At 60.6% G+C, this 21119-nt stretch overlaps 1 protein-coding gene across 1 annotated transcript; it reads right to left on the minus strand.

Annotated features, from left to right (window-relative positions):
- Positions 1 to 94: 94 nt before the first annotated feature.
- LOC122392237 (protein inscuteable homolog) lies at positions 95 to 17880 on the minus strand. Its single transcript, XM_043386879.1, has 9 exons — positions 17514 to 17880; positions 9181 to 10590; positions 6586 to 6783; positions 5895 to 6183; positions 5035 to 5271; positions 2689 to 2860; positions 2239 to 2414; positions 1206 to 1511; positions 95 to 545 (listed from the first exon to the last, which is right to left on the minus strand). Exons 2-9 carry the CDS (start codon positions 10581 to 10583, stop codon positions 414 to 416), a joined length of 2913 nt encoding a protein of 970 aa, XP_043242814.1. The 5' UTR covers positions 10584 to 10590; positions 17514 to 17880; the 3' UTR covers positions 95 to 413.
- Between the last annotated feature and the right edge of the window lie 3239 nt (positions 17881 to 21119).

Below are 21119 nucleotides of genomic sequence, written 5' to 3' on the forward strand. Positions count from 1 at the left end.
CTAGAGCTCCATCTGTTACATTATAGACCTGCATGCTCAGCATAGCGCGTGCTGCAAGTGACTCCTGTTTTATTCGTTGGTATCTCATCTCCCAAACAAAGGTATGATAATCAACGACTGACTAGGCTTTATTTGTGATACGCAAACGGTCCAAGCGGGACGACGAACACCGTACAGTGGGCACGTGTATAGTACAAAGGCGGGCCTCTCCATCGGCCGACATGGAAGACTAGATGGGCTAGGTAGTTGCAGACGAGCCACACACACTGTGGCCTCCTTCGCCAGCGTACAGACGGACGGACGAACGGACGGGTACTTGTGCGGTCCGCGCGCCGGTCGGGTCTCGCAGGGGCGCCGCTGCGTCGTGGGGCTCTCCGAGGCGAGCGGAGAGCTCGAGCAGCCCTGACGCCCGTTCACACGTAGCTCTCCTGCTTGGAAGAGCAGAGAAGGAACGTCTCGAGAAGTCGAGGCTCCACAAGGTCCAGACCGTTGCCGTCCTTGAAGACGTCGTTGCCACATGCAGATGCCATTTTCCTCAGAGTGGCCTGTCAAACAAAAGAAAAGTAGGTTAGTTTAGTGTGGTGGTGATTTGCTTGGATCAGGGCAATACCAGCGGGAACTAGAAACCAAAAACAATTAGCATGATGAAAACTTTGTCTCCGGTGTCGCTCAGCATACTATCCTAAAATGGTGCCTGCCTTTCTGTGATCTGTCTGTCTGTCTTCTTTTATTCCCTTCTGTCTGAGACTGTCGGCCGCTGTGTCTGTCTGGAAGACAGTCTGTCTATGTCTGATGGACCGGTCTCCACTCCCGTCGTGGCGTGCGAGGGGCGACGTCTGCCTCCGCTCCGATAACTAACCACAAGAGGCTTACTGGGGTCTGAGCGGCGACTGAGACTGACCGGGGGCGTTACACCTGGAGCGGCCAGTGAGACCGGCTGGTGGTGCTACACCTGGTCTCTGACTCAGCACCAGCACTAACCCCCCAGTATGTCACCGACCCCGTGCATAGCTCGGTCTAGACAGACGCTCCACTATTGTCTTCGTCCTGTATGGCCTTGTGTGTGCATGTTTGCTCATCTGTCTGCCTGCAAGACTGCATCGCTGCTTTTGGAATGCTTGCCTACTTATCTGCCTGGCCGTATGCATGGGAACATGTCGATACCAATTTAACTATGAATGCCTGTCCATTTGTGTATTACTTACCAGGCAGGCGACGAGCACGCCGTCCGAGTGGTTCCTCTCTGCTCCGTCTCGGCAGAGCTGCACCAGTCGCTTCAGACCGCCGGACTCCGCCACCTCCAGGGCCACGGAGCGGCGCACGCACAGACGGGACAGCGCGATGGCCGCCTTCTGCTGCACGCGCTCGGCGGCCTGGACGGCAGGCTCTGCCATCTGACCACCGGCCGGCCGCTCCTCCAGGAACGAGAGCAGGGCGGACAGACCTCCGCTGCGGAGGACCTCCTCGTGGCACTCGGTGACAGACGCCATGTTGGCGAGAATGGTGGCCACCTGAGAAACAGAGAGACGTGATCGGTGAGTGCGAGAAAAGCTTTGAGCAGACACTACATTTACACAGGTATACATTCCAGCGATTCATAGCTATGCCGTTACTATCGAGTATCGACGTCATGACTCGCAAAGCTGGATGTTGTTCTAAATTGGTGGGCGTCGGAGCGTGCCGAATTGGGTCATGTGCGTTTGTTTCGCGGAAAAATGCCCGATATTCGCCATCACTTGGATGTTTTCTGCGCCCACCAGCCCTAGTTGACACGTGTGTATCTCCGTTTTCAGAGAGCCACCTAGCGTCTGACGCAAACTGCGAGCGTCACATCCTCGAGACGTGACGTCACGCCCTGGGTTTCGCGTGCAGGTCTCGCGTGAGGGCGCGAGGCAAAAGTGGGCCGGATAATTTCGGCAGTCGGCCACTCGCTGGAATTGGCAGCGCCAGGTGAGCGCCACACTGGATCCGAGTGTGTGGGAACGGAACGCCGCCGGACCCGGCGCGCTGCGGTCAGGGCAGCCGCACGGAGCTCGCGGTGGAGCGTGCCCCCGCATATTTACAGTGGGGCTGACTTTTAGTGCGGGATATCGGACACCGTCCACTGGCGGGGCGGGGTGGGGTGACGCGACCCGGTCAAGTTAGGTGTGACGATTTGGCCTGTATTCTCCCTCTCTCGCTCTCCTCCCCATTCCAAGAGTCGAGCCCCGCCCTTCTTCGCCCTCGCCCAGCGCTTACCTGGTCTTTGAGGAAGAGTGAGCAGGTGTCTGCGTTGCGCGTGGCCTGGACCAGCACCTTGGCTGCGCCGTTATGCAGCAGCAGGCGGACAGCTCCGATGTTGAGGAATGTCAGGTTGGCCAGCGCTGCTGAGGCCAGCAGGAGGGTCTCCACAGAGTCGGTGGTGGCCGCCAGACCTGTGGGACCGAGCGGGGGTCGGTTAGCCGGACTGTTCACACGGTCCTAAACGGGCAGCGCGTGACATCACGGCGGAATTAATGAGTGATGAAAAATGAAATAATGAATGGCGGCTAGAAGTTAATTAACGGCAGCAGGAAGTCTGGCGTGGTTGTTATGATTCAGACGCCCAAATGTGTCGTCCTCAAAATTATTGTTATTCTGGTGTGCCGCCGATGCCAGTGTTTTCGGACGCGGGGTTTTCCGCCTTGGTAGTTGACAGTTGACACTTACCGATAAGTTCCCTGATGATGTCCTCGACATGGTCGCTGATGCCTCGCACGTGGTGGATGCTGTCCACCCACGGGGAGGTGACCTGGGCGATCACTCCGGCGCACTCCGAGCGTTCCTCCTCAGTGGATCTGGCGTCCGTCAGGATGGAGGTGACCACGCGCAGACCGTCCGCCTGGGGAGGGGACAGGTGGTCAGATACGGCCAGTGGTGACAAAACACACAGACAGAGCGTCAGACACAGGCACGGGTACACAGGAAGTCGAGCCTCGACCGGCAGTCCGCGGGTCAGCCGCTGACCCGACCGACCGGTCGCCCGGCCGATCGGCTTGCATGCGGCGATGATATAAGCGTTTACGGCCTGGCTCCGTTCAACGGCCCACGACCGGAGCTCGTTTTGAGGCGGGCCGAGCTCATCTGCCTGCACCCGGCCGGCCCGACCCCCGTTCAGCGGGTCGGGTGAACGGGACTCAGTACTCCACTCTGGAGCTATGATAGTGACTACAGCTCTCGCACTCGTGCTAAGGACAGAATGCAATCGGAACTTGAAGTTGGAAACCATCGGCTAAAACCAAGGCCTATGGGTCAACCCAGCAGTCAACCGAACTGATCAACTTGTCAGTCGATTCGGTGACAGCTCAACATTGCACCGCCAGGAGATCGTTTCCCTACACTAGCTAGACCAACGTCGGTCTGCACTGATTCCCATCTGCAAGTCCCGGGTGTCCGGCTGCCGTTATCTCCACTAATGGCATCCTGCAGGAGCAGGGGTCGACAGCCGGCCGCGACCGGGCCGGGCCACGCGCCGTTTCGGGGAGACGGCGACTGGCACGGTACGACAGAGCACGCGGAGTTCCGTCCAGTCTAGACATTGCTGAGCGGCATTGCTGAGACGCTTACTGAGCACGCGCACTCCGGCTGCGGTCCGCGCCGAGGCGTCTCGCTCTCACACGGCTCACCGTTTCTCACCAACACCTGATCCAGGGGCGGCCGTGACGTGGGCCGTCAAAAATAAGCCTAACGGTGAGCGGGATCACCGACAGGCGCAAGATTTACGAGCCTCATCTGACCTTCGTGGCGGACGCCGGATAAATATTCAAGTTTGGCATTTACCCAAGAACGTAAGGGGCTCGTAAAAACCGTCCGCTTATCGTCGCCGTGTCTTTCGCCATTGTCTCGGCGATATCGGTGCTTTGATGAGTGCAGGCCGGTCTGTGGAATTGGTCACGATGGAGGCTCTCTCTCCGTCCCACCGGCCTTGTCCTTCCACGGCCGGTGACGACCTTCAGAGTCTGGTCGGGCCGGCCGCAGCGCCGGCGGGCCGTGTTTTTACTCGGTGACCGCGACCGCCGAGAAATGGCCACTTTTGCGTCACGCCTCGGCGGACTTTTGTCACGTCCCACGTCTGCCCATTTTTCCCAGAGGAAGGCCGATCTTTCGGCGACATTGGTACGGTGAGAATGTCATCAGCCGGCCGGATCGGGCTGCTATCGGCTAGTTCAGATGATGACGTCAGGGAAGGTATGTGGATTGGAATCGATTCTGACCATCACCTGGCTCACGACTACACTGCAATCTGTCTGCCTGGCGCCTGCAATTGGCCAGCCGGACGTAATTCGGTCCGCAGAGGTGAGCGATCACACGCACTCTATTCCGAGTCTGTCTGCGGCAGGGCGGATCCCTCTGCACACGCACGTCGCACACCGGTGTTTCTAGGCAGTACCGCGCCGGCACGCGCCCTAACGGGCCACCGCAGCCTTTCCCGGCCACTAGCGTGCTGGAGCAGCTCGACCAGCCGGATCTGGCAGTTTATCTGCACAATGCTGGGTCAGGGTCACTGATATGCGCATCTGAACTTCCAACCCAGCTGCAGCGCTGCCCGCAGCGTTTCCTCCGTATCTGTTTGGCACGGAATCTCGCCGCCGCCTGTCTGGCTTTCAGATGGCCTCCGACAGGCTGTCAGTCATGGGACGGGGTCTACCGCACCCTGCGGGAGCCACCTGACTCCTTGTCGCCCGTTCAAAGATCACGACTGGACGGGGCCCGTCTGGAGCCGTGGCTCACCCATAGCTCGCCTCAGAACCTCCACTGACACCGCCGCTGCCAGGATCTGCGACATCAGCCGCGCCTGGCCGGCGATAAGCACGTGCTTAGTGTGATGCCTCGGTGCCGCCGGTCGTCCGGGAATCCGTTTGTCAAGTCCCGGTATCGCGACAGGCTCTGAATAAGGAGTGGGCTGAGCGGCCGGCTCCGGCCGGCTGTGGCAGCCGACACGACGGCGCTATCACAGAGATGGGCTCATCACCACCGGATACGGCAGATCCACAGCGCCCGACTGGTGGAACTCACCTGCTCGAAGGCCTTGATTCCTTGGGAGACGCAGCAGAGGGTGGCCAGCGCGCGCAGAGCCTGCGGCCGCACCTGGCGCCGTCTGCCGGCGGCCAGCGACACGAGCCGGGCGGCGGCGCCCTGGCCGGCCAGGATCCGACACAGACGTCCGCCGTCCAGGCCGACAGAGGTGAGAGAGCGCAGGCCGAGCTTCAGACAGAGCACGTCCCGCTCCGGCGACAGGGAGCTGAGCAGCACCTGTGGACAAAGAGGCGGGGTCAGAAAACGTGAACACATTTATGCTTTACAGCGTTGGCCTTTAGAGCAAGAGGCAACAGGAAAGTGAGATTGACGAAGAGACGTGTGCTCATGTGGCAATCGAACATTCCTAGAGAACTATTAAGATTCATGACTCTTGCTCCCCGGGAAAAATCACTTTCATTGACTGCCAGGCGCCAGCTACATTGACCGCCATCCGCCCGCTCCCCGCTATTGACCGGCCCTGCAGAGCTCTCGTGAGCTGGGCGGTCACTCCTGCCTGCCCGCAGCCGGCGAGCAAACACCGCTGAGCACGGCGCGGACGGCCAGCTGCCGGCGGCAGCCAGTTTTTCGCCCATGCAAGAGACGGAACGATCGAACAATGGCCCTTTTTGCGGCCGGGCGGTGCTGCGGTGGCGGGCTGTGGGCGCTATTGCCGCGGCCGGGGAAACACGACGCTGATGTCAGCGGGAAGGTTCGATTCGATTGAGGGCGGTCAGCCGGACATGTGTCCATTACTGATTGACCAGTCTCGGTCTGGGGACATGGGTTGATGACCGTTGCATGGACTACAACGGTGTCGGTAACTATCAGGCCCCTGGCCGTTTTCTCCTTGATCTTACCTTGACCTCCTCGCCGAGGATCAGGTCCACCAGGTGGTTGAAGGCCTGCGCCAGCGAGGTCAGCACCTCCACCAGGTCGTCGACCTTGAACGTGCGGTTCATCTGGCCGCACGACTTGACGTACTCGAGCATCTTCTCCATGAGGGAGCGCAGCTTGTCCAGGTTGTGCACGTGAGATGACTGCCCGTCCGGATGCGAGAGCTCGTATTCACGCACAAAGTTTTGAATACGCTCCGTGACTGTCTGAGCGATACGGGGCACCTCCCGCACGTCCAGGTCTTCCATCCGCCTGTTTGAAGGAGATAAAAGCAGTGTTATCGGTTTGACAAATGCGACGAAGACATGTGCTGATCGGTGGCATACGTAAAAACGCACGTCGCACACTGCTAGAGCGCTCGGCGACATCGCCAACCAGCACGAATTGGGGAATGACTTATGTGTCCCCGAGTTGTACCTATCCAGCCAGGTGATTCAGAAATATGTTTCATAATGTATGTTCCGCACATTGAAATTGACATGCAGCGGGCAGGCCGGCCGGTGTTCCCGACCATATAGGACCTCGCGCCGTTTTCCATTCCCGGTACTGGGCACTTTTCGACTGCGTCTTCCACGGCACCGTTTACAGTCGCATGCAAATGGACCGGCGGCGCCGATGTTGCCCGTGTCGGCGGACATCGGGACGGTAACTCACGTGAACAGCGAGGCGAACTCCCGGCTGACGGTCTTGGCCCGGACCTGGATGTCGCGGATGTTGGTGCGCGCGTTACGAGCGGCCAGCGCCAGTAGGTGAGACATGTCCGAGATGACCGACTTGCTCTGCAGCGTGTTCATACACTCGACGTCCACCTCCCAGCAGGTCTGGTGCAGCCAGTGGCGAACTGACGGTGACCTGGGAACGACAGGGGTCAGACGAGGTCAGACGAGGTCACTCACTAGGTCAGACGGGGTCAGAGGGTGGGTAGGTGCAGTGGTGACCGAACTCCGCCATTACCTGCCGTGTCACCGCCCTCCGCCCGCTCCAGCTGGGAATCCCGCCGCTCCGGCTCAATGGTGACTGTCTGCCCGTCCGTCTCTGTGTGTGTGTGGGTCTGTTTGCTGTGCAAACTGCCCAGGCGGGCGGGCGCGGCTGCTGAGTCGCGACCCACAACGGCACGAGACCGGCGGTACGACCGCCACAGCCTGCCGGATGGCGACCGTTTCCTGCTATTGGCCTCTGACATGGCGAGCAAATCGTGCACCTATAAAAACAACAAATCTACCAGGAAAGAAACAAGCAACAAAAGCCCGTGCTCGACTGTGGACAAGTTTGCCTGGAACGAGTGGCTGGTACTGATGGTACGATTGGCTGCACTGTTCGGTCTATGGCTATGTCTAAATCGCTGACTGGGACGGCACGGTTTATCCAGGTGGTGCCGCGCTACCCAGCGAGTCCGGCTTAGGCATGGCCTGATTGAAATCAGAGCCAAGATCGGCACACGGCTCCTCTTCGCATCGTGACAGGTTGTTATCTTAGAGTAGATAGAGTCCAGCGCTCTTTCCCTGTTTTCCATGCGCTAAGACATACTTTCCTTGACATTTTTTGTCATACCGAGGTGCTAATCTCTCTGTAGGATACCTATTTGCAAATCCGACGAGTATTTCCTTTTGAACGAGTTACCAGAAAAAGTGTCGCCCGGCGAGATAGCCGAGAAGGACGTCGGCCGGTCGGGGGAGGGGGACGGGGTGTCGCGGCCGGCTCGGCCCGGCTCGGGACCGGCCGGCCGGCACGCTCTCGGTGGAACCAGTCGGGTCGGGTCGGTGGATCACGTCAGCGCCGCCGCCGCTGGCGACAAGGCCACTCACGGCGACCGACCGGCCGGGCCCAGCGGGTGGCGGCCTGACGGGTCCCCTCGGCGGTCCTCTGTGGGTGGCGGCGGCGGTCCCTGCCGATAACCCGCCACTGGGAGACCCCTCTCCACACACCGTCCCGGCCGGCCGCAGCAGCACAGGTGCTCGCGTGCGCGGCTGCACAGCGCCGCGTATTGGACCAGCCTGATTCGGCCAATGCTGGCCGCCCTGCAGCGCGGATTGAGCCAATACTCTCTGTTCTCACGGCGGCGGCAGCGGCTGTATCCGGGACTCTGAGCCGTGCCGCAGCTCACGGCCCTGTGCTCGGAACATATCGCGGCCTGCCGGGGCGCTGGGGCCGCCGGGCCGTCTGGTGCCGGCCCGCGCCGCCTCACACCGCGCGGAGGCTGCCGGCCGGCCTGGCGATTATCCGCCAGGAGGATGTGTTGGTCGGAAGGCTCTGTTGTTTATCCCCTTCGGACGTGTGCAGCGCCGCGGCGCCAGGTCCGGCTCGAAGCCCGAGGTGGTGATATCCGGATCACAGCCACGTGGCGGGCGTTGTGGGCTCACGGTGGGGGGTCACGGGATGGTTTGTTGAGGACGGCGATGGGCGGTTCTGAGGGGGGATCTGATAGTCATGGTCGATGGGTTAGTGCTGGGATTAATGTGACTTTAACCACTGATTGGCTCAATATGAGTCGCCGGTCAAGCTAGTAAAAATCGAGTCACCGAGCCACGTGTCAGGCTAGTTACACTCGGTCGTGTCTTTATCTACCTTTTATTACGGGAGAGACAGAAGCCCTGTCGCCGGCCTTGGCGCCTCTCTCGCGGTGACCGCACGGTCGTGTCGCCTCTCGCGCTCAGCTGCGGCTCACGGTGGCCGGGGAGGGGCGCGGAGAGGGGCGCGATGGCGCAACGGTGGCACCTGGATCGTCAAAGCTGACGCTGCAAAGTGGGCGGTTAAAGCCACCAAACATTGGCTAACGGGCTATTGGTGAACGGCGGCCTGGGACGCCCGCCACAGCCGCTCTATCATTGCATGTGAGAGGGGTCAAGTGTGGGACGTTCCAGCCCTCAGCGCATTGTGTAATTGATCGTCGCCGATCCATTGAGGGGAGGAGGGAATGTTTTTTATTATGGTTGAGGTTTGAACCGGCGAGTGGTGTGGTTGGAAATAAGGAGGTGCCGCCGGACCGGACCGAATCGTGACCGGGTAGAGGCGCCGGTGTACTTCCCACATCGCAGAAAGGTTTTTACTGACCACCCTCAAACAAAAACCGGAGCCGACTAAGTGGCAAATTCTGTTGATTGTTCAGGTCTGGCTAGAGAGCCATTAATCTACGCACTCCGACCGTCAAACCGGACCAGGATAGACATACAGTCACACGGGTGAATCGAAACGGGTTCCGTCGGGACTGCTTGCCGAGCTCTCGAGTCCTGGGGGTGTTGCGGTACTCACCGGACGCTCTCGATCCTGATGGCCGGCTGGTGGTGCTGCCGGTGCGCCTGCTGCTCCCGTGGCAGGCTGCAGAAGCGGCGCGCCTGCAGGTCGGCTGCTGCGGCCTCCAGGTTCCACACGGAGCGCGGACGGCGGGGCAGGGTGCCGGCGGCCGACTCTCCGGCCGGCAGCAGCTGCGACCAGCGCCGCTGAGGGGGTCTCCTGTCCGCGCGGCGCGTCACATTGCGTCCATCCAGCGCCGGCCGCGGAGAGAAGTCAATCGATGTGTCGTTGAGCGAGGCGCGTGGCGTGCGAGCGATGGCGGTCTGGGAATCAGGCAGTTCGGCGCGCTCGAGCATCGAGTCCAGCTCGCGCTCGATGGCGGAGCACTCGAGCACGTGGTCGGCGCGCATAGGGCTGGAGGTGAGCGGTCCGGTGCGGCTGGCCAGCGACAGGTCGGCGCAGCTGGCCGACACGGAGCGGTGCTCCTCCACGACCTGCAGGCTGCAGCGAGACAGCCGTGTCTTGGCAGGCGTGTGACCGGCGCGCGCCCGCGACCGAGACACGGACAGCGTCGAGCTCGACGCGGCCTCGCTGGTGGTCAGGATGGGCTTGGGCAGCGTGCCGTCGCCCGCACTGTGCGTCGCGCGCCGCGCCGGACTGCCGCCGCGCATCATCTTGGTCAGAGTCCGCGCGATCGAGCGCTTCTCGAACCGAACGCGCCGCTCGCGTTTCTGTTCATCACTCTGTGAGTCGCAGTTTGACTCGCCCGAGTCGGAAAATCCCGAGTCCTGGCTGCGCTGGCTGGTCGGCGAGCCGAGCAGCTTGTGACGCGCCTCGGGCTTGTAGTCGGCCTGGCAGTCGAGCAGGCTCTTCTGCTCCAGGTTCTGCGAGCGGCAGAAGAAGTCGATACCCCTGCTGTTGTAGGCGCGCACATTCTCGATCCCACACGTGGTCGTGCTGTTGCTCTTGGGGAAGCACTTGTCGGCAGCGCTGCCGGCGTTGGCGAGCGGCTGCCACAGGTTGGCCGGGGCCTCTGTTATGGAGCTCATCTTGGCGACCGAGGCTATCTCCAGCTCCAGCTGCGGCGCTCCGAACTCGAACAGCTTCCTGCGCGTGCCGCGCTGCTGCTGCTGTCGGCGCGCCCTCTGCTGCGGCGATATGCCCACCGCGGCGGCGTGGCTCGGCTGCGGCGGCGGCGGCGGCTGCGGCGGGACGTGCGCCCCGTTCAGCGGGTGCCGGTAGACTGGCGCCCGCTCCGGCCGCACCGCCAGACACGAGTCGGAGCGACTGTGGCGGCCGGCGGCGGCCGGGTCCAGCGCGCCGGCGCGCCGCTCGCCGAACACCGGCTTCACGGGCGGGCTGTGCAGCGCCGCGTCCCGCAGCCGGCTGTAGTTGAGCGGACTCGGCCGCACAGCGCTCATCGTGGCGCTGGAATGGCGGAGAGGGGCTGTCAGTACAGTGCACCGATCGGTGGAGATTCAGCGGGTCAAACATACGTGTAATCACACTGCACTGGGACCGAAACGTCAACAGCAATGGAGTAGAGAGACGGCTGTCTAATTGTCGATGCCGATCACTAACGTAGCCAGTGGATTTTTGTCGCAATCACAGACAGCTCTCGTCAGTACTTGTAGGCTAAATCGGTACATCAGTTATAAGCTTTTCCGGCCATGAATATGTCCACGACCATTTATACGGCGATCGTGGTCATGGTCGTGGTTAGATGACAGAGTCGTTGACAAGGCTGCGGTTTGAGTACATAATGGGTGAGAGGTGAATTGACTGAGGACAAGAAGCTAAGAGGTGAAATGACGAGATGCTCAGAGCTCAAAACTAAACTGACTGGCGCCCGCAGGTCCAGTAAGAAAATGATGGCTGTTGAGGTTTATAGGTGAACAAACTGGTGACAGTGCAGCTCAGATGAATCAAATGGTAAACGATCTATTGAGGCGAAATGCCAAATGACAGTGATAAAGTAAGTTAGATGGTGACTTGATGGATGACAGGAGGTTCAGAGACAAATTAGCTGACTAAAATCACTCCAAATTGAGCTGAACAAACTGGTTACGGGGCGGAATAAAGTAAACTGACTAATGACGAGCGGCCGTTCTCTAGAAGCGGATGTTTGTAGCTCGAGTCGCGGCCGTCGCCCCGCACCGAAGCTCCGGGCCCGCCTCTGAAGCCGCCGCCCGTCACTGGGAAGTCGCGTGTCGCCGCCGACAATTAGCATCAGCACAATGGTCTGTCGGCGTCGTATCTGATCACCATTATCGATACGCCATCGCGGCCAGCCGGTCGGTCTCACGCTATCGTCGGGCCGCATCGGTGGCCGGCGGCCACGGGCGCGCCCCTTGCAGGACAAACACTCGGCGACGGACACTCGGGGATTAAGTCACTGTCTGGGCGAAGGGCTGGGCTCGGTGAGCGCTGCCGTGAACAGGGTGGCCGGGACGGACAGGAGAGCGTGCTGGCCAGGGATCATCCGGACTGACCCGGCTCTGGTGACTGACAGGCTCAGTGTCAGTGTCCACATATCAGTGACTGAGACACTGCCTGGCTGGAGACTGACAGCCCGTCGTCCTCTGTGCCAGTGGAGTGAGGACGATACAGGATCATCAGCCGCGTACCGTCTCAGATCCCATCCATTCGCCGAACAGCCCGTCCGTGGCGGACTCGGGACGCTATCTCGAGCGGCTCAGGCGGTCGCTGAGCTCTGCCGGTGCCAGCCTCGCCGGCGGCACGGCACCGGTCTCCGGCGGCTGCATCCGCATTGCGCCGGTGCCTACAGCACTAGTCGTTCACGTGAGCGCGTGTCTGGGCCTGCCGCGGCCGCACGCACCGTGGGACCGGCCCGGTCTGGCGCGGCGCGGCGGTGGGGCCCAGGTGAGATCCGCCCGCCGGCCGTCCTGTCCGAACACGCATCCATCGACAGGCCGGTGACGGATGGCACCCTGACGGGCCGTCTCCGCACTCCGCGCCGCCGCCGGCCGGCCGGACCGGTACCGTCCACAGAGAGTATGTCGCCCCGACCGGGCCATCTGTTGTCTGTCGGAGAACATGGCCCGGTGTCCAAGGTCGCACCCCGATCGCCGTGTTTGCAGAGCGATTGTCGCGGCTCGCTCTTTGGACAGTTCGCCGAATGGCACCGGCCGCGGCTGCGCCGTTCGTGAGTAGCGCCATTACGAGGTCGGTAACAAGACATAGCGGAGATGTTTGCTGCAAAACATCAAACGGCAAAGTGGCGATGCTTGTCAAAACAGCTCAGCCGCATCGGCGAGGGCTCGGGTCGCTCTTTTTCTGCTTGTTCATCCCCTGAGCGGCTGAGCTGAGTGGTGGTGCTCTACTGGCGTTTGTCACGTGACTGCTCTTAGATGAAGGCCGAAACTGCTCTCCGACGGAACCGGCTCCCTCTCTCCCATCCCTCTCTCCCTCTATCCGCCCATGTCCCTCTGCACCCTCGGGCAGACGAGGTCGGTCGACCCAGTTCGGGACGGCAATCGGAGGCGGCCGGCCCCGTTGAGTGCCGTCGAGGTGCCATGTTTTCTCCGACTGCGGCCGGCGTTGCGTCACCATTGCCGCACGCGCGGCCTATTTGTGTCGTTTGTCGCGGTGGCCGTCGTGATGCACGCGGTGACCTGTCGCAATGGTAGAGTTGGCCCGCCCTCTCGGCACCCCGTGCGGCGGCGGGCAGGGGCCAGCGCTGACCTGTGACCTCTGACCGGCACCTCGACCCGGTCAGTCGGTGGCTGTGGCCATAGGAGTGATCTGAGAGGAATGTGATTGTTAAATGTCCTCTGTCAGAGTTGATGACAGTCCCGAAAACTGCCACCGTCCCTGCCCTCCGCCCACAGGACCCGGAGCCAGTGGGTCTCGGCCCCAGCCCGACCGAGCGCCGGCCGCGCCGATGGGCCATGTTTGAATTTTGGCCGGTGCCAGCTGTGACTCCGCCGGACAGCGTGGTCCATCCGTCCGTCCCAGATGGAATTGGAGAGCAGGACCGTTTAACGGGCCGTCAGATGCGGCGTCGTCGCCGCGCGCGCGGTCGTCAATCGATTAAAGTCGCGCTGGTGGGCGGCCGATCGGACGGTTTCCCTCCGATTGGGGGCAGCTGGGGACACCTCCGGGCCCGGGCGTGCCGTATGGGGCCGGGGGAAGCGTCCCTACCGGTCACCGACGCCGAGGGATGGACTGGCGAATTACTCCTGCCAGTTTATAGCCCGTCATAATTACAGAGCCAATAGAGCACACACAGTCCGGCGTGATATACTCTGTCCGCGCCCTTGTGAGGCTGATCGTAAAGCGATAAACGAACCACTGCTCGGTTGCCGGGACTGGCGCCTCACCCGACCGGGCGTCCTGGCGCTGTCGAGTGTCGACCACTGAGACAAAGCTCAGCAGTCAACGTTCTAAACTTAGTAAAGTAACCTTAGTGTAAGCAGGTCGAGTGACTGTTTCGCAGCTTACCTCGGCGGTTCCAGCTACTGGAGAGGCCGGGCGCTGTGTACGCCGCTAAGCCATGTCTTTATTTGTCAGCGGGCGACAGGGTGATGAACAACATTGGCTCCCGGCCGCATAAATGACCCACAAATAGCCCGTATCGCATCTAGGAGGGACAGCGAACATGCCGACTGGACGCAATGCTGTCCGCGCTGACAGCCAGAATCAATAGGCAGTGACGGGCATTATACATTTGAACGGCTCCTCCGGGAACAAGGAACTGGCAGCGGAATTTGAATCGTTTTCAAATGGATTCCATCCCGGCTCGGTCCAGCTCGACTAGAGGCCTCGTCGGGGGATGGCCGAAATGCCGGGGCCGGGAATGTGTCGAGGGGCCGATTTGTATCCGGGCAATTACACGGACAGAGCTCGGACAGTCGCACAAAGGCTGCTCCCCGGTCACCTCATAACTCAAAGGCTGGCCAGCCGGGTCCGATTGAGCGGCGGCCGCACGCGCAGCCATTGAGCGCTGCCGGCCGGCCGGGCCCATTGCTCGGTGAACGGGTTCCGTTCCGGGGGCCTTTAATAAGCCACCGGTCCTTCCGCGCTCCGGCCGAGAGGCGGCGCGCCGCGCGACGGGGAGCCGCCCGAGCGAACAGATGTGCGTCCGTTTAAAGGGCGCTCCGGCATCAAAGCAGCGCCTTGATCCGCGATCGAGGCCCATTGTGCGCGGCCGGTGCGCCACAATGCGCGCTGGCAGTGCGTCACAATGGTCTCCAACGGCCGGCGCCGACGGTCTGTTTACTTTCCAGATGGACGGAATGTGCCGAATCAAAGGCGGCCACCACTGGGAGGAGATACAGGTGTCACGTGTCATGGGCCAGGACATCGGAGCCCGGGCCCGCACATTGTATCCACGCGGTCGGAGACCGTGTCTACAGGCCCTTAGGGCTGAGTGCATGTTCCGAGCGAGTGCCCCCAATGATTCCCCCCCCCCCCTAACGGCCGTCTGCCTGGCGACTGTCTGCGGTCGGGCCGACCGGACGTCGGTGACGCGGCAGCAGTGCTGTCTGCTCGTGACCGGTGCCGTCCCGCCTCCCTCGTTAGGCCGGCAGGCGTGGCCGTGACCGAGTCCAGCTCCAGCCCGGCGACCCACCGGCCGACCTCGTAAAGACCCGACCGCCTCCGTCTCTGACCTCAGATGTGACACCACGAGACACGGGATCGGGGCGCGGGGAAAATAACAACAAACACGCCCAGAGACCAACGCCTGGGACAGGCAAACAAATAGCAGCATACAGAGATATCAGGGACCACGGGCATAGCAAATAACAGCAAATAGACATTAAAGACTGCAGTCACAACATGCTAAATAACGGACACAAACAAGCACTTCGAGTTTGTCATACTTCTTGCGCCATGCGCGGCGCTAAAAAGGTGTCTTTTCCCCAAACGGATCGACAAAAATACATCGCAATAGCATAAACTGAGAACTGTTGCATTGAGCTCTGGGAGCCTGCTCGTATTTGCTTATCGCGCCTTCGGAGAAGCGCCTGGCGACAGCGCGGCACAGGTCGCGGTTGTGTATTTTTACCGCGCCGGCCGGGGCAACGCCCGGCGACTCGTGAGCCAATGGACGGCACGATCGGGGCCGATACGGGCCAGTGTCATCAAGGCACCGTGTAATGGGCCATTAACGGAGGCCGATAAGGCTGCGGCCCCGGCTGTTAGCGCGACTGTTGTCTCAAATTCTCAACGTCCGTGTAAAAATGCCGCCTGACCGTGGGCTGCCGGTCGGCCGGTTCAGAAGCGGAAATATTGCCGAAGCTTGTCAATCACCAATCGTTAATTGGTACGTCCATGGGTGGCACCTGGTTTACCGAGTTCATAAACCGGTTCGGTCGGAAAATATCCGACATTTTTGTAAATGATTCCGACCGCATCACAGCCTATTTAGATAACAACAATATTTATGTCGTAACTTTGATGGGATATTTTTAATTACTACTTGACCGTTAAGGATGTGTGACAACAATGTTTCTTCGAACCAATTTATGCCCGATCGGCTGTCACGCCATACTCAGTCGTAATCCCACGTCACACTCCACTCACCTGAACTATCAGATCACCCTGGTTCGCCGAGATACGTGTTCAGGACAGCTGTTGGCACCGCTGCACACTCCGAGCGTCCCCCTCAGACTGCGCCTGAGAGCGGAGCGCGTGCTGTCTCTCCCTCCTCCCCTATATCCCGCCCTGCCCAGATGCAGGGGGAGGGCCGCGCTCGATCTCAATAGGCCCGGTCCGCCGTGGGACGGCCGATCAGGGTGCCGGTCATTGGTCCCTCCCTCTGGTCCCGGGACCGGGACGTGATCGGGACCATTGGGCCGGAGAGGGACCGATGGACGGACCGACGAGCGCCGGCTCTAGGTTCCAGTCAACGGCACTCGACAGACAAAATATCCACCCGGCTTGACCAAAACTAACCCCCGTTTCGATCCAGTCTGAACCCTGAAGCTCGACCAAGACCAGGTCTAGCACTGCTGTTACAACGATTAATTCGTATAAACGTACGATATAACTGTGGCTGAGGAAAGTCCAGCCGACACCCGAAGGACGGCCACACCAGTGAAGGGCTAAGGACCAGACATAAAATAAACCCACGACACAACCAAAAATCGCCGCCAAAATGGGCCGTTTTTATTGTTGGTACGACTCGGTACCTGTCACGAACAGCACCACGCTCTGTGACATGAGGACAAGGAAGCTTATCCACCCTGAGACCCGCGCTTTGGGGCCACTCATTCTGTCCTAAGCATGACAAGAGCGCTGCAATCTCGGCTCAGGCCGTAATCCTGCCTGCGGGCCGGGCTGCGGTCGCACGCGCAGGCCGTTCCTTTTCGGGGTGGCTCACACCGGATCGGCGCGGATATATCCTGCCCCTGTCTGTGAGTCCGATTGAACAGAGCCGGAGCTGCCGAGGTGATCAGCGAGCTCCAAACGGTCGGCGGGCGAGGTTTTTCTTATCTCCACCCCCCGCGCGCACACGGAACGCACACCGAACGCACACGGTGTGGTCCGGTTCTCCCGGATACCGGCGTGCCGTGCGCGCGTGCCGCCGCTGCCATCAGGTCAAGGTGGCCGCCGGCCGGCGGGCGGCAACCAGCTCACGCCCTCACACACTCGGCGTGAATGGCTAATCGGCAGCGCTTCTGGGCGTGCTGCCGCCGGCTCCAGGGCCGAAAATACGAGCGGCATCAAGGCTGGCGGTGTTGAATCATCTGGCCGTTTAGTGGAATGAGTCGCAGCCTGTTTGCGGCGCCCGCGGCCCGGACCGGCCCGGCCCGGTACCTACGTGTCGTGATAACGAGGTCGGCCCAATTTATGTCGTTCGTGACCACCAAAACCAACTTCCTCGCCTCCGTCAAGGCTTCCTGGTGAATACACGCCAGTATTTCATGTGGAGCGTTAAACGCCCCACATTTGAACTGTATGGAAGTTACGTGCCGCAGTTTGCTCTACTATTTTGTTTAATGCATGAATTAGTTCAGAAAGAAAGGTGGGCATAGTGTAAATGCGGTAAATGTAATTCGAGCATGACTATCAAGAAAACTGGGGTTTATATTCATCTCTGAAAATGTTCCGGTAAATGTATCACATTAGAGCAATAACACAGGACTAGATGAACTTTTAGTTAGCGGTAGTTATCGCCACCGCATGCTAATAAGCAGCGGGGAGACGGCTTGGCCGCTCCGTACTAGCACGTGGCTATCCGTCCTCCCACCCGACGTCCGTCCGTCCGTCCGTCCGTCCGTCCGTCTGTCCGTCTGTCCTTCCCGTCCTTGGCCGGCGGGCCGGTAATTATTGCGCGGAGGATCGACTCAGTTTAATGGCACCGGGACTGACCCGTAACTCACCTCTGTGTGTGCCGCAGTGACCACGGCTGTGACTGTGCCTGTGACTGCGGAGTTCGATGTCACCAGTGACGCCCGGAGGCGCTAAATGTTCGCCTGAGGGCTGCAGAGGACGCCGGGCTCTTCCCACGTGTCTGCGCCGCCCGTCGACGGCCGTTGGTGCTGGTTCACCAGACGGTGGCGCCGTGGCGGCGTGTGAAAACGGCCGGCCCGGCTCCCGCCGACACGCCCGATCGGTCTCGCTGGGTGTACCGCTGACACCGACACGGAAGGAAGCGTCGCACGTGCGCCGGGCTCGACGGTGGCAGGGCGACTGGCGAGGCGGCGCCGGCACGTGCCGGCGATGGCCCGCGGCGTCGGTGCGTCCCCTCCCGCGTTATCGTGTAGTGGTTAGCCGGGTGGCTGCACCTGGCCCCCTCCCCCGGCGGCCTTTAAATGCCGGTCGGCCGTTGGACGGCAGATGACGGGCGGCCGGCCGCCGGCCGCCTGCTGCCGCCCGCATCTGCTCGACGCCGGCGTCCGATCGATCCCGCCGCTACCGGCCGACAATGGCACCACCTGCGTGTCGTTCACAGTTCCAGCATGTTCCAGCCCCGGGCCGACCCGGCGGCTGTGGCTGGCTCCACTGCAGGCGAATGACGAGCCAACAGGTGATCAATAAACTGCAACCTGTCCGGACTTTGATTGAAACAATCGAGCTCAGTTTTCCCCTCACCGCGGTCAGGGGCTGTCCGATTCTCAAACTTTCAAATCCGCCACGTTCTTCTGTCTGTAATTAACGTTTAAACTGTGCGTTCGGTGATGGAGAGGTGCTTTTCTGACCGCAGAAATTGTCGTTTTTGCCGCTGGAGGTGGCGGCGGTGGGAGCGGAAGCCGGACGCTCTTCCTGCGGCTTTCCAGCCTGTTTATTGTCATCGGCGACCGGCAGCTCGGCAGACTAACCGCCTCCGCCCCCGCCGGCTCCGCTCACCGCCGCCACCCATCTGTCAGTGGCGGCTCCTGTATCGTTTGGGGACCTCCTCGCCGGGCCGGAGGTAGCCGCAGTCACAACAATCCGGCCACTTCTGACGGTGCGATCGCTCACTGAACGCCGCTCTGTTTTCTCAGGGACGCCCCCTTCAACCGCAGCGATACTCCCCCGCGGCGCGCGCCTGGGGGGAGGGGTGAGGGAAGGGGAGCGCGGCACGCGTCCGTCCCCTTCCCTCCCCTCGGCGACGGCAGTTTAAATGTCCCGCGCGTGAGATCAGCTGTCGAAGGGCGACCATCTGCCGCGCGGCAGCGGCGCCCGTCTGCCGTTGGTGGCCCGAGGCCGGGGGCAGGTGTGGAGACCCCCGGAGGCTCCTGCAGACCCCCCCCCCCGTCCCCACCGCCGGCGGCGCCGCAGACAAAGCCGACTGGCGCCGCGGGCTATCGGCCGAGACCAGACGGCGGCTGACGAGCGGCGCCGGCCAATAGCCGACGCCTGGAGCACGCGTTCAAATTCTGCCCGACTGCGACTGCTGATGTCGTTCTAATGAGCGCGATGGACGGGTCCGAATGACGACCTTGATCTCAATCGTATAAAATGTTAACTGGAGAGATATTCATTGGATAACGAGGTCTGATTATGAAACAGACGATAAGTGCACCTCTGTTCTGTATCTGTCACGAAATGGGGGTGAAACACAAGGTTGTTTGGGTGGCGGCACGAATGTTTGAAGTTTCTTGGAGAGAAACTGGTGTTTCCTGCTTATCGTCGGGCGCTGTTTTCCGGCTTCACGCTTTTCACACACGCCTGGAACGAGTGGCGGGCGTCGCGGCGGGCGGTGCGCGGCAGACCGGGTCACAGAGGAAGAAAACAGGGAAACTCGGCCGGCGGAAACGCGCCATGCCGGGCCGGTCACTCTCCGCGCGGGAGATATCGGTTACAGGCGGCGGAGACACCGGCCGGGTCGGCGGCTGACCCCGGCTGACCTGCGCGGCCATCGTGGTGACGTCACCGGGTGAGATGACACACCGGCGCGGCGGCCACTCCAGAGGCCACAATTAGAGGGCCGCCGGCCGGGCCGCGCCGCCGCCGCCGCGTCACTAATTTATGCCGCGTCGGCTCCCCATAAACGCTGTGTGACGGAGTGCCGAGGAATTTGGAGGGCCGCCGGCTCGGCCACCCGCCATTGAACGCAGCAGGCGTTTAGAGTTGCGCCGGAAAGGCCGCTGGGTTGTGTGACTGTGAGTCTGTGATTCAGACTGTGACTGAGAAGCGCCGGCGCCTGCGGCCGCAGCGGCGGCCCCACGCGGCGACGGGCCCGCGGTGATCGCATTGCTGCGTCTGCCGCCGCTGGAGGCCAAAGTCCATCCAACAGAGTAGCGTCCTTACTGAACCCAGCACCACGTTACCTTGACTCGAGACACTGGGAGGGGCTGGGGGCGGCCGGCGGCAGTCTGCCGGACTCCGAGGGCGGGGCGGAGCCCGCCCCTCCGCGGTCCGTCCTCACAGACGGCCAACATACGGCCCCTAATTACCGGCCTCAGATGGCCAGCCGGCTGCCGTTCGGAAACAGACGCTCGCTGGGAGCGATCATTGGGTGGGCCGTTCTGCCCCAAAACCGGCTGGCCGGCTGGCCCTGACGATACCGGTGGCACGATCCTTGAGACTTCGGTACCATCCCTAACGCCCTAACGCCCCTGACTGATCGAACTTCGTCGTAGAGTGTACACGGAGCAGTCCCATTGGTGACGTCTTAACCCGGCAGTTGCTGGGGTATTTCGCCACCCACCGTTTGCTGGGGGGGGGGCGTTAAACGCCCCCAGCCGATAACTCGAGAACCGATAGGCGCAGCGAAACGCACGAGGCGGCAAACGAAAGAACGCGACGAGACGCTTCAGATGAGTACTTTAAAGTTGAATTTTGAGGTCACAGGTCGGGTCAAGGTCAGGTCAAACACCTGAAATCGGGCTTTCAGTAGCATGGACTTCAGGACTTCGCAATGGGCGCCTCTCGTCATAAACTCTGTCAAAACGGTGCACAATCCATCATATAAGGCCTACAAGAGTGTCAGCTCCATGTAGGGGTCAGTCAAGCATAGGTCAGGGTCAAGGTCAGGTCAACCGGGCAGGCACATATTCCCAAAAATCAAAACTGATATTCGCAGCCTGTGACACATGTTTTATGGGTAATTTGGGGCGTAGAACACGATGGTGACATTCATTTTATCATATGTGTACGTGTTTGGCTAAAAAAGTTCAATTTAAGAAATGCATGTATCATGGTCGTAAAGTAGTCACGAGAAATTGTCAAGATTCAGTTCAAGATTTTTGAAAATGCGTAACGATAATCAATAATCGAAGATAGCCATTTGATTGTTCATGGTATTGGCAGTCTAATGGCGTTTACGGCATGTCTGTATGTCTATTCTGTGATTTTATATGATTTTTTGAACATATGCCGTTTTTGATCGAAAACTCAGAAATCATGACGTCACTAAAACCTCGATATCTCAAAAATTTTCCGACCGATTTTTTTGAAACTTTGTCACAATAAACTTCAATCAATTCCCTACAGGTACCCAAAATTTGGCGCGCCTGCGGCGCGCCGTTTTTATGCTATGGCCCGGCGAAAAAAGTGGGGGC

Source organism: Amphibalanus amphitrite, unplaced genomic scaffold (assembly GCF_019059575.1).
Source record: "Amphibalanus amphitrite isolate SeventyFive unplaced genomic scaffold, NRLGWU_Aamphi_draft 000476F_arrow, whole genome shotgun sequence".
In the NCBI taxonomy this organism is placed as follows: domain Eukaryota; kingdom Metazoa; phylum Arthropoda; class Thecostraca; order Balanomorpha; family Balanidae; genus Amphibalanus; species Amphibalanus amphitrite.

Bases quoted from the DNA above. Each gene is read 5' to 3' on its own strand.
- LOC122392237 (XM_043386879.1), bottom strand. From the start codon at position 10,583: ATGAGCGCTGTGCGGCCGAGTCCGCTCAACTACAGCCGGCTGCGGGAC. The intron at 6,184-6,585 runs GTGAGTTACCGT...TCCTTCAAACAG, and splicing joins GAGTTCGCCTCGCTGTTCAC to GCGGATGGAAGACCTGGACG. The intron at 2,861-5,034 runs GTGAGTTCCACC...TCCCCTCCCCAG, and splicing joins GAATCAAGGCCTTCGAGCAG to GCGGACGGTCTGCGCGTGGT.